Here is a 13,350-nt window from a genome sequence, read left to right on the forward strand (position 1 = left end):
GGAACATGATTTCTGTTCTCATCCTGAAGCAAAGTTCTTAACCCGAGGTAATATTTCTGGGTTAGCGGAGTCTGTAACCTGAAGCGCCTGTAACCCGAGGTACCACTGTACAGCAATGAGTCATCAATTAGCATAAATCCTCAAATGGAAACATCTGCTGCATTAGCTAGAGACAAGCATGCCTAATGCAAAGTTCTCTTTGCAAAATATTTTAATAGAATCATAGTTGGGACCATGGGGATTGGGGGGGGGGTGTCATCTGGTCCAACCCCCTGCAATGCAGGAATCTTTTCTCCCATGCGGGGTTTGGAACCAAGACCCTGAAGTTAAGAGTCTGATGCAAACACAATACATACAAGCATAGCATTCTATGCACAATAAATTTATACACCCTATGCCTGCCCCACATTATAACTGCTTCCTCCCATTCTGCTATCTCCATCTGCACTGTACTGCATACAGAGGACCAGGACATCTATCTGCACTGGATGTATCCAGGGCTTTTTTCAGCCAGAACTTAGTTCCGGCTACTCTAAGGTGGATGCCATTGTCATTATAAGAGAACAAGGGAGGAGTTCATGGTGAATTCTGGCACCTCTTTTTCTAGACAAAAATCAATGGGTGTAACAATACCTCTTGGGAAAGCCTGGTGGCATCTCACAGAGAAAGCTTGCCATGTCCAAGGCGAGCCAAGTTATTTTGGCACTTGAGGCAGATTCCCAAAGGTGCCTCTTCCTGGGAGAAAATATACACAAATAACTGAAATAGGACAATTTCCAGCCTTTCAGTGACACCGAAAGCTAGGTGCTGTAGACAGCCCCCTCACTCACGCCCATATCAAATCTCTGAAAGAGTATGGGCCAGTGTACCAGTCTAGACCTGGGAGACCCAGGTTCAAATTCCCACTTGGCCCTGAAACCCTTCACTCCCAGCCTAACCTTCCTCACAGTATTGTCCTGAGGATGAAAAGGGAAGGTGGAATATAAATGAAATACATACATAAAACCTTGAGTAGGATTCCTCTCAGGAAGGGAGAATCCGAATATCATCCCTGGATAAAGACCTTTCTTTTCCTTCCCCTCCTCTCTCATTGTCCCCACTCATGGTAAAACTGTTGATGTAAGCTCCTTGGGGCAGGGACTTCTGCTTGGATTAATCTGCACCAAGACCTAAAAGGAAGTGGTCAATTCTGAAGTGCAGGTGTTTGCATAACAGCCATCATAGCCACAAGCCTTCAAAGTGTCAGCTTGGCTTTTCTCCCCCCTCTGCTTAGCTTATTTTGTGGATTTCTCTGTTGGGGAATGAAACTTTATATTTTACATGCAGAATATTTGCAAAAAGTGCCTCAGGAGATGACAGGCATGCCCCTCTAGTGAAACAAAAGGCAGAGCTTCCTGCCCCGCCCCACAACACCTCTTTGTAAAAGAATAAATATACTCATCACAGAGGGCTACATGAGACAAACCACAGCTGCATGGCACTATGGGACAGCAAAGCCAGAAACTGCCTTTTGTTTTCAACTTCATCTGTGTTCTCTGGAAACAGCTGTTTCCTGTGTGCAGTCAAAAAGGACACAATTGTGGAGAGGAGGCCTTCTGTGTCAACAATACAGTGCTTCTCACATCACTCGGTTCAAAATAAAGCCTTTTAAGCAGTGTAACTTGCTTTCAATAACACCCATTAGTTATCCCCCCCCCCAAAGTGCCAATCATATTCCAACAAACATGCATACACATAGCAAAGCATTTCAAACTTTCTAAAATTTTATGCAGCCACTCCAAAGTCACATGCACCATTGGTTTGATCTGTTGTCCATCCAGCACAGATAGCAACTGAATAAAACCCATGCAGCTGCAACAGATCAAAGGCCCATCAAGCCAAATATCCTGTTTCTACCAGCGGCCAACCAATATCTAGCTCTGCCATTCAGACTCTTAGACAGGAGACACCTGTACATTCTTGCTAGTGCCAGAGGAACCTAACTCATATATTACAAATATTTTCATACCACAGTGTTCTAAGACACTTTTATGGTTGTATTTATATTCCACCTTTCCTCTAAGGAGGTCAGGTGGTTGCCCGATTTTCCTTGCTCCCCTTTTTATACAGTGGCACCTCGGGTTAAGTCCTTAATTTGTTCCGGAGGTCCATTCTTAACCTGAAACTGTACTTAACCTGAAGCACCACTTTAGCTGATGGGGCCTCCTGCTGCCGCTGCGCCACCGCTGCACAAACTCTGTTCTCATCCTGAAGCAAAGTTCTTAACCCGAGGTACTATTTCTGGGTTAGCGGAGTCTGTAACCTGAAGCGTATGTAACCCGAGGGACCACTGTACTTGCAACAACTGCATGAGGTAGGCTAGGCTAGGCTGAATGAGAGCAACTGGCTCCAGGTCACCCAGTGGGCTTCATGGCTAAGTGGAAATTTGAATCCAGGTCTCCCAGACCCTGGGGGACGCGGGTGGCGCTGTGGGTAAAAGCCTCAGCGCCTAGGGCTTGCCGATTGAAAGGTCGGCGGTTCGAATCTCCGCGGCGGGGTGCACTCCCATTGCTCGGTCCCAGCGCCTGCCAACCTAGCAGTTCGAAAGCACCCCCGGGTGCAAGTAGATAAATAGGGACCGCTTACAAGCGGGAAGGTAAACGGCTCGCCAGAGCAGCGATGTCACGCTGGCCACGTGACCCGGAAGTGTCTCCGGACAGCGCTGGCCCCCGGCCTCTTGAGTGAGATGGGCGCACAACCCTAGAGTCTGTCAAGACTGGCCCGTACGGGCAGGGGTACCTTTACCTTTACCTTTACTCCCAGACCCTAATCCAACAGATGTGTGCAGTGCAGTGCTTGCGGTTGTAATCTTCCACCCCAAAAGAATAATTCCATCATTTACTATATGCTGTGTGAAGCAATACTTCCTGAAGTCTGCCCTGAATGGAGGTGTACCTAAGCTCCCTTGTGCCCTTGACAAGGAGCTGTATTGGTGCCCTTGTCTCTTGGGCCCTTAGCAAGGAGATGTATTGGAGACCAGGCAGCAACAGAATTCCTCTGCCGAGATGCCAAGAGGAGCCTGTGCACCTTACCCGGTTGCCCAGAGCAGTGGAGGAGTGGCCTTGGGAGTGTGTGAATGGGGGCGGGCGGGCTCCTAGCCACTCCGAGCCAGTGTGCAGAGGCACAACACCTGACTGAGCCCTAGACACACCCCTGGTCCTGAATCTTCCAGCATGCCCCAAATTCTAATGTTAGAGAATCCACTTTCTTTATACCATGTATAACATTATATCTGTCTATCGTGACACCTCTGACTTGCCTTTTCTCTAAACTAAAAAGTCCCAAATGTTGGAACTTATTCCACATAGCTTACTAGATCCATGCTTGGGTGGCCTCAAAGTCAAATTGTTACATTGTGCTCCACATGGGGACTGAAGACAGCCTGGAAGCTGCATCTAGTGCAGAATGCAGTGGTCTGAGTGCTGATGGACACAGCGGATTGAACCCATACATACTGATCAAGGGAACTTCACCGGTTGCCAATCCACATCTAAGCCCAATTTAAGGTGACATGTAATAATAATAATAATAATAATAATAAATTTTATTTATATCCCGCCCTCCCCAGCCGAAGCTGGGCTCAGGGCGGCTAACAACAATCAAAATAGTCCAACATTCTAAAAACATTCATTATAAAATTAATTAAATCAAATTAAAATCAAATTAATGGCAACCATCAAGCAAAATTTTGTGCAGATTGCCAGAGGAGGGGGTCAGGCTGCGCCCTGACCAAAGGCCCGGTGGAACAGCTCTGTCTTGCAGGCCCTGCGGAAGGATGTCAGGTCCTGCAGGGCCCTAGTCTCTTGTGACAGAGCGTTCCACCAGATTGGAGCCGCGGCCGAGAAAGCCCTGGCTCTAGTTGAGGCCAGCCTAACCTCTCTGTGGCCTGGGATCTTTAGGATGTTTTTATTTGCAGACCGTAAATTTCTCTGTGGGACATACCAGGAGAGTCGGTCCCGTAGGTACAAGGGTCCTAGGCCGTATAGGGCTTTAAAGGTTAAAACCAGCACCTTAAACCTGATCCTGTACTCCACCGGGAGCCAGTGCAGCTGGTATAGTACCGGATGGATATGATCTCGCAGCGAAGACCCCATAAGGAGTCTCGCCGCGGCATTCTGCACCCGCTGGAGTTTCTGGGTCAGTCTCAAGGGCAGCCCCACGTAGAGCAAGTTACAATAATCCAGTCTGGAGGTGACCGTCGCGTGGATCACCTTGGCTAGGTCAGGGCGAGAGAGATAAGGAGCCAACTGCTTAGCTTGGCGGAGATGAAAAAATGCCGCCTTTGTTATAGCTGTAATCTGCGCCTCTATAGAGAGGGAGGTATTGAAGATTACACCCAAACTCTTAACGGACGATGCTGGCACTAATTGCAAAACCCTATTTACAATGTAAAACCCTACAATGACTGGAGACCGAAATATCTGAAGAAGGGTATCTTTCCATATCAACCATCCCATTGATATGTGGATGGGTCTTCTCTGTGGTGGCTCCCTGTCTCTTGAATGACCTCCCACCCACATTAATATCAGTGAACCATGGCTGGGAACCATTTGCACTTTCTGCAACCTGGGAGGCTGTTAACATACCTACAGCTGGGACTCCACACTTTGTTCCTGTTTGGATGAAGCAGTATGCTTCCTTCTGTAGATATTTGTAAAATGGCTTTGGTCCCCACAATTGGGGCATGAGACTCCAGAGACAGGGCAAGGCTTTGTTTTATGTGCACTGCCACATATCTTGCAGGAATGGCCCAGAGCTGAGGAGCTGTCCTTAGGAACTGCAGACCGCACATAAATACCGTATTTTTCGCTCTATAACACGCACCTGACCATAACACGCACATTGTTTTTAGAGGAGGAAAACAAGGGAAAAAACATTCTGAATGAAACAGTGGATGTATCATTTTTGTGCTTCATGCTGTGGCCACAGACATGTGATCTGATGGTGAATTTGGGGTGACCCAATGCAAAAATCCTGAGAATTCCTGTGGATCCATGCTTTGTAACCACGTTTTTGCACCATTGTGGCCCCAGGCAACAGTGGGTGCGTGATTTTTTGGGTGCAGGCTGTAGCCATGGACATGCTATGTGATCTGATGGTGAATTTGGGGTGACCCAATGCAAAGATCCTGAGGATCCATGTGGATCCATGCTTTTTAACCATGTTTTTGCACCATTGCAGCCCCAGGCAACAGTGGGTGCGTGATTTTTGGAGGACAGGCTGTAGCCATGGACATGCTATGTGATCTGATGGTGAATTTGGGGTGACCCAATGCAAAGATCCTGAGGATCCATGTGGATCCATGCTTTTTAACCATGTTTTTGCACCATTGCAGCCCCAGGCAACAGTGGGTGCGTGATTTTTGGAGGACAGGCTGTAGCCATGGACATGCTATGTGATCTGATGGTGAATTTGGGGTGACCCAATGCAAAGATCCTGAGGATCCATGTGGATCCATGCTTTTTAACCATGTTTTTGCACCATTGCAGCCCCAGGCTCTCTCCCTCTCCCTCCCCCACTCTCTCTCCCTCTCCCCCAGCAGCACCGGAGCACAGAGAGGAATTAGAAAGAACAACACTCTGCTTGCCTGGAGGGGAGGGGCTTTCCCTGCTCTTTGTTCCGTTTGAGCAAACACAGCAACGAAACAGAGGAGGGTGGGCAGTAAGACCCTGAGGCAGAATGCAGGAAAGCTGCCACTTCCTCTTTTCAGGTTTCCCTTCTCCGTGACTCGCGATTTGACTTTTGCTTGATTTTTTGGCTCCAGGGACCACACATTCGCTCCATAACACGCACAGACATTTCCCCTTCCTTTTTAGGAGAAAAAATCTGCGTGTTATAGAGGGAAAAATATGGTAAGTCTTTGCCTCTTGGTGCACTGTGTGCCTTTGCTTGTTATTTTGAGTGTATACAGGCATTGTAAGTTGTAAGGGCTTGAGCTCTGAAAATGTTTATTGCTTGAATAGGTGTGAGGCGGGAATGCTCAGTAGGTTTCTCTTTTAAGTTGCAATCAAAGATGCTAAAAGCAATTTTGTCTCTTATCATCACATCCTCTAAGGCTCCGAACTCACAGTCCTGAGCTTTGTGCTAGAGTAGCAATGCCTTCTGTTTCATTAAATCTGAGCTATCCAAACCGATAACATTCAAACTCTCTAGTGTCACAATGTTATTTAAAGGCTGGTGATGACTCCTTGACCATGACTGCGAAGACTCCTCTGTATAAACCAGGGGTCGGCAAAGTTTTTTGTGGCTTGGGCTGCAGACGTTGCAGAGGGCCAGAGTGCACGTACACACGCATGCGCAAATGCTATTTCTGGCGGTCCTTCCGGTGCGGAGGAGGCGTGCACAGCTTCCCATTGGCTGCAGGAGCTTCCTGTAGCCAACCAAGTGGGTGACGGGGGTCCATGGGCCGGTTAAACGACTGCTTGTGGCCCATGGGCCTTAGGTTGCCGACTCCTGATATAAACCTGATATATATAGAGTGGTGCTGATAACGCCAAGGTTGCAGGTTTGATTCCTGTATGGGACAGCTGCATATTTCTATGGACTAGATCAGCGTTTCACAACTGGAGGCCATATGGCCCCCTGCCCCCCCCCCCGGATATTACAAGGGGGCCACAGGTGAAAATTGCATGTGACTAGGGACCACAGAGGGAAGTGAGAAGTGAAGAAAACAGAGAAGTAACCAAGAAAAGAAAACAGAAAACAGAGAAGTACCGTGGTACCTCAGGTTAAGAACTTAATTCGTTCCGGAGGTCCGTTCTTAACCTGAAACTGTTCTTAACCTGAGGTACCACTTTAGCTAATGGGGTCTCCTGCTGCTGCCGCCACACAATTTCTGTTCTCATCCTGAAGCAAATTTCTTAACCCGAGATACTATTTCTGGGTTTGCAGTGTCTGTAACCTGAAGCGTCTGTAACCCGAGGTACCACTGTAGAGTGAACAGAGAAGTGATGGTGCTTCCCACACACATTCTGTGGCAACGTCACTTCCGCTTCCTTCTCCCTCCCACTTCCGTACTCCACTGCTGCATGCACCAAGCTGTCCGCATCTCGTATGTCTCGGGCAACGTGCGTGGTTGCAGCAGTGTTAGTGCGTGGGGTGCTGTTTGTTCATGCAAGTACTACTGCGAAAGGAGGTATGTTACTCAGCCTTGTTATCTTCCACCTGTTCGGCTGTTGGACCTTTAAAGCCCTATACGGCCTAGGACCCTCGTACCTACGGGACCGCCTCTCCTGGTATGCCCCACAGAGAAACCTACGGTCTGCAAATAATAACATCCTCAAGGTCCCAGGCCTCAGAGAGGTTAGGCTGGCCTCAACTAGAGCCAGGGCCTTCTCGGCTGCGGCTCCAATCTGGTGGAATGCTCTGTCACAAGAGACTAGGGCCCTGCGGGACCTGACATCTTTCCGCAGGGCCTGCAAGACAGAGTTGTTCCACCAGGCCTTTGGTCAGGGCGCAGCCTGACTCCCTCCTCTGGCAACCTGCACAGAATTTTGCCTACATGGTTGCCATCAATTTGATTTTAATTAATTTTTATAATGAAATATTTTTAGAATGTGTGATTATTTGACTGTTTGATTATTTGATTGTTGTTAGCCGCCCTGAGCCCGGCTTCGGCTGGGGAGGGCAGGATATAAATAAAATTTATTATTATTATTATTGGATCATTCTTTGTCTAGCTCCTCCCCTTTGACCTTACCACCTTGGGTGACCATGCTGGGAGTACAAGATTCCTGACGGTTCCGCTCACAAGGATCATAGGAACATACAAGCCCATTCCCCACAACAAGGTGATGGTCCCGCAGAACACAATCTTACTCAGCTATGAGTGATTGCCAAAGAAGTTACTCAGCCTAAAACAGAATTGCCTTAACATAATGGACAAAGGTGATCTTCGGTTATCCCTCAGAGCAATCAAACCAGATATAAAAAAAGCTTGTTTCTGGTCATCAAGCACAAGGGTCACATTGATTGAGAAATACTTAAAAGTATATTTTTTAATGTAATTGTATTTTGTATAAATTATAAAAATTATTAGTTTGTTCTATTTACAAATAAAACATTTAGATAGCTACCTTTCTACTGGTAGGACAGGGTGCCACAGGAAGGAAACAAGGTTGGAAAGGGGCCACAATTGGGAAAAGGTTGAGAAACACTGGACTAGATGATCCTCAGGGTCCCTTCTAACTCTACAGTTCTGGTTCTGTGAAAAACTGTTACGGTTTATTGAAAGTGAAGGCCTACTTTGACACCATGTGGTATCCCACTGGTTTGGGAAGCATACCTTGTGATTAAACCTTGCAACGGATTGCCCTAATACCAAGAAGCTGGAGTCAGGAAAGCTTCAATAAAAGTACAGTATTTCTTCATAAACAACATATTAGCAATTCAACAGAGCAGCTAAGGTTTGCTATATGGGCAAGACTAAGGTCCCAACACCTTTTCGGTTGGGTTACTATTGCATGTCTCTTTAAAACAAAAACAGGCCACACCCGTTATAATGGGGGGAAAGCCTCAAGAAAGCTTAGAGGTGATCCACTTGCAAAACCTTTGTGATATTCTGTAGAAAAGATCACGGAATAGACGAGATCCTCCCATGTAGTTTTTGCTAGCATGTTTTTCTCCCCAAAACGCCAAATATCAAGGGGGGGAAATTGCACTGCGAAAGGATTTGCAAACACAGCGGGTTAGATCTGCTGCACGCCGCTGCCCCAGCCATGACCCGGCCGCCACCTTCCCCTTTAAGGAAACAATGATGGCAGGAAAAAACAACGCCCCTCACTCCCGCCCCAGGGGAGGGACTCACTGCGCACGCGCCAGCCGGCTCCGGCCAAGGCCTTCAAGTTAACAATAACAACCCCGGGCCACGTGATAGGCAGGAGGCGGGCTTTTGCCTTGTGCCGGGCGAGAAAGAAAGGAAGAAAACACGAGACTGTAAGGGGCGTGGCCCCAAGCAAACGACCGCCGGAGGGCGAAGAGGCGGGCCTAAACACAGCCACGCCTCCTTTGGCCTCCCCGGCGATCTCCCAGCGCTTGCGTGCTCGGCGCCGCTAACCTCCGTCGCCCCTGAGTGGCTGAGCGGAGGCGGCCGGGCGCGCGCGCGCACGGAGAGGAAGAAAGAGGGTAGCGGCGTCGGCGGCCGGGAGGGGGAAGAAAGAAGGACTGAGGGAGGAGGAGGGGGGGAGTGCGCGGGTGCGCGCGCCGGGCGCTGACTGGACTCTGAGGCGACCGAGGGAGCTTGTTCCGAGGCACTTTCGGTGGGCGCCTGAGGCGAGGCCGACGGGAGGCGGAGAAGGGGAAGGAGAACAGCCCCAGCAGCAGCGGCGGCGGCGCCGCTCGGCTCCTCCTCCTCCCCCTCCTCCGGCCGGGGCGGATGCTTTGTGGGTAGGAGGAAGAGGAGGAGAGGCGGCCGCCTGGCTGGCTGGCAGGCGGCGGCGGCGGCGGCGGGGCCTTGCGGAGAAGATGGTGCTGCTGAGGGTGCTCGTCGTGCTTTGCTCCTGGGCGGCCGGAGCCGGAGGTGAGGCGAGGCTAGGCCGCGTCGGAGGAGGGCGAGTGGTTCCCCCGCTTCTCCCTTCCTTTCCCCTCCCTCCTTCCCTCGCCCCGGGAAGCAGCCAGTTAAGCAGCCGAGGTTCCTTCCTGCCCCCGGGGGCAGCTTCCCTCACGGCTCCCGCTCCACTCCGGTTCTGGGTCCCCCGCCGCTCCTTCCTTTCCCTGCCCCGATAGCGGCTTCAGTTCTTTTTCGGTGTGTTTTAATTGTTGGATTGGGCCCATTTTGAAAAGGGAGGGCGGCGGGGAGTCTCCTCCACACTCTCTTGTGTCTCCCTTTCACTCCTATCTGCCGCCGCCACACTGTTTATTTCGACCCCTCTCCTGCTTTTCTGTTTAAAAGGACAGCTCCGGTCTCGACGTAAAAGATGAAACTGTAATTATGAAAAGTATAACTATACACACACACACACACACACACACACACACACACACATGAAAAGGTGGCCGTTTGACCCATTAAGGGGAAAACCAACAAATAAAAACCCACGGTTGGGTAACCCTTTTACTAGAAGCAGCCAAAAATGTCACTACTGTGTAGCAGTCGTTTGAGTTCTCTAGAACTCTTTATTAGACAAAGCCCAGGTGAAGCGAGGCAAAATAATAAAAATACATTAATGGGGAAAAGTGCAAAGCTTGCAGCCATGAGGTCAGCTTAGAGACTCCAAGATGGAGCTTGCAGGCTGATTTATTTATTTATTATTGTTTTGATAAAATTTATATACCACTTGATTGAAAAAACACACACTCCCTAAAAGCAGTTTGCAAGTAAGGCTCTTTTATAGTGACACTTGGAGGAGACTGTTTCTCCTCCGCTTAGTCTTATGTGCATACAGTAATTGCTTTGGGGTAGCACACCCCCCCCAATAACTGTAAAACATTAGAAAAATATTGTAGTCTATACATGCCTTCATGTCTTTCCTGCCTTTTCTCTACCCTCCCCCCCATCTGACTTTCCCCTCTGAGATTTCCTCTCCTCTCCTTCCTGCTGCCTCAAATGAATGGAGGGGGGTTGTGTGAAAAAAGGGGAACAAGGCAGTTAGATACATGTAAATATGCCCTCTGCACTTACACCTAGTATGGGGCAGTTTCTAGTGAGTTTTTTGACTTCCTGTTGTGCCATCCCTCTTTCTCACCACTGTCATAGGCCTGGAGTCTGATCCAGTTGGGCATCAAGTCAAAAGAGCTAGGAGGGAGTAGGCCTTCTGAAAGTTGTGTATTGTATCTGATACCTGGAAGGAATGATACATTAAATGAGTTTCTAAAGCAGGGTGAGGTATTTCTGAAAAGAGGAAGTGCAATATTGTTGAGATTTGCTAAAATGTTAGTTGTAATTTATGGCAGATCTTCTTTTATTTTATCTTTTGCTAGCATTCTGTCTGTGGTTCACTATCCATATTTTGAGTAAGCTGAATAATTTTGCTTAAATCAGAAAGCAATTCTTGTGGATCAAAATTAGAAGTCCTCACCCCATCATTGCAACTTACTGTGAGTGCTCAAGAAGCGGCTTGGGATTGTGGCTTTGTCTTTATGCATAACATCCCTAAAGTGTCACAAAGCTCTTAGCACATTTATTCTGTCATTATCTTTTGTGGAACTGTACATGATGAAGGGGGCCTCTTATTGTGATGCAAGTTTTCATAGACATACAGTGCAGTCCTAACAATGAATACTCAGCAGTAAATCCTATTATATTCAATAGGTTATATGACCAGCTAAACAAGATTAGGATTGCAACCTAATCTATTAGTCCAGTGGTTCCCAATTAGCTAACTACTGTGGTTTTTCAAAGGCCAAGTCATGAACCCACTACTTTTGAAAATTTTGATGATAGTTTTAGTTATGTGGGTGGGTTGAGCAGACCACCAATTGGGAACCACTTTATTAGTCTTAAAGATACATGGGGACTTTTTTTGCTCTGTGCTGTAGTGGCAGCTACTCTAAAATTTTGATATTATCGAAGGCAGAATAAACACATTTATCTTATAGTATCCTGCCATTGAAGGGTGTTTTGGTTTTATTTGCTCTTTGACGCAGGTTGGAATCAGAATAATTTTGTCTGAATGGTGACAAATTCCTCAGTCGGTTACCAATTCCAGACATGCAGCTCTGCTAGGAAAAAAACAAAAAATAAGTCTTTTAAAATACAGTTATTGTGGTGAAAACTTTTGTTGACGAGAGCTGTGAAGTGGGCTCTAATTCACCAAACCTATGTTACAAATGAGGCACCACTGTTTCCCCCCACTTAAAAGTGGCAAAACATGCCTTCTTTGGAAGGGCACAAGGTGTGGTCCTGATGATGTCATAGAACTCGGTTATGAGCAATTCTTATCAGGAAGTGGAGTAGGGTGTGGATTAACAAGATTAGCTAACATTTCAACAGCACCTGTGTAGTATGGTTTCAGTTAAGATCCTGACTCTTGGAAAGGCTCTATTTAAAAGTAAACCACTTTTACATTTCACTAAGTTCATGCAGAAGCTTTTGTGAGTTAAATCGTTTTTTTTTCCTACTTAGGGCAGTGGTTCTCAAAGGGTGTGGCATGCCACACTAGTGTAGTGGGAAAGGATGGCGAGTGTGGTGGGAAGATTCAAAGACAATTGGAGAAACATTTAAGCATTTCAGTGTCGTATAGTATCAGAATAATATTTTTTTATTTGCAGAATAGGGACATATCTTTTCAAAATGAGAGCAAGAGCATCAAGTGTGTGGGAATGATTGTTTTATACTCTGCAGTGATTTATACTTTCTGGGTGTCCCGTGATCATATTATAAAGTAGTTTGTGTTCTGTATTATAAATCAAGCATTGCTAGTTGTTGTTTCTTCCCCCCGCCCCAAATGTACTTATCAATTAAAAATTGGGTGTGTCGCAAACAATTATTTTTTTTGAAAGTGTGGCCCAGAGGAAAAAGTTTGAGAACCACTGACTTGGGATGTTCACATATGAGTATGTTCAGACCAGTGGTTGCAAATGATTGATAGCACACTTCTGACTTACTCAGTTATCAACCTTCTGTTGTTCTGCACTTAAATAATAACACCACATTAAAGGTTTCAGTCCTTGCTTCAGAAATTCTGAATTGGACTCAGTGTTTTTAAGTGTTGGAGGATTTGCAATCTTAAGTATACTGTACTGAAAAGAAACTTTGTCTATCAACATACTTTTAGTTGTTGTCTCCTCAAAGTCTGAATCTAGTTGTGAGACCATATAACCTATGCTGTTGAGATGATTGGTAGGGTTAACGGCATGTTGTTGTTTTTTGGATAATATATAGTAAACTTCAACCTACTGTCCTTCTAAGAGAAAGTCCATGATTGCATTTCTGCATGTGCATTTTAGCATCTTCTTAGCCTTTGCAGACTCCAGTATACTTTAAAAAATGGGCATAAAAGTGGCTTCATATAGTGCAAAAAAACCCAGAACCTAGTTCAGGATTGGGAACCTGCAGTCCTTCAGTTGTTGAACTCCAATTTCCATCATTTTTGACTATTACCCATGTTGTTTAAGTAGATGAGAGTTGGAATTTGTCTGACCTAGTCAAAGCTCAGAACTTATAAAATTCAAATTATTTAAAAACTCAATTCTTGTCAGTTAACTAGAGAGCGATTCATTAAGTCAGGAGATATTTACAACTATTTCAGCATTTTACATGGAACATGATGTATTCCAGCATCATATTTGACATCATATTCACCGAAACTTTGACTCAGATGACCTGAAACTGTCCATGACACTGTCCTCTCTCTTTTTCCTCTATGCCTGAGA

At 46.7% G+C, this 13,350-nt stretch overlaps 1 protein-coding gene across 1 annotated transcript in view; it reads left to right on the forward strand.

Moving 5' to 3' along the window:
* Window positions 1-9,168: 9,168 nt before the first annotated feature.
* Window positions 9,169-13,350, forward strand: part of ADAM10 (ADAM metallopeptidase domain 10) — a 48,203-nt gene continuing 44,021 nt past the window's right edge. Inside the window, exon 1 of the mRNA XM_028705253.2 lies at window positions 9,169-9,556. Within this exon, the coding sequence (XP_028561086.2) occupies window positions 9,502-9,556 (55 nt within the window). The 5' untranslated portion in view covers window positions 9,169-9,501. The remainder of the gene's footprint in view (window positions 9,557-13,350) is intronic.

This window comes from Podarcis muralis, chromosome 14 (assembly GCF_964188315.1).
Source record: "Podarcis muralis chromosome 14, rPodMur119.hap1.1, whole genome shotgun sequence".
Classification (NCBI taxonomy): domain Eukaryota; kingdom Metazoa; phylum Chordata; class Lepidosauria; order Squamata; family Lacertidae; genus Podarcis; species Podarcis muralis.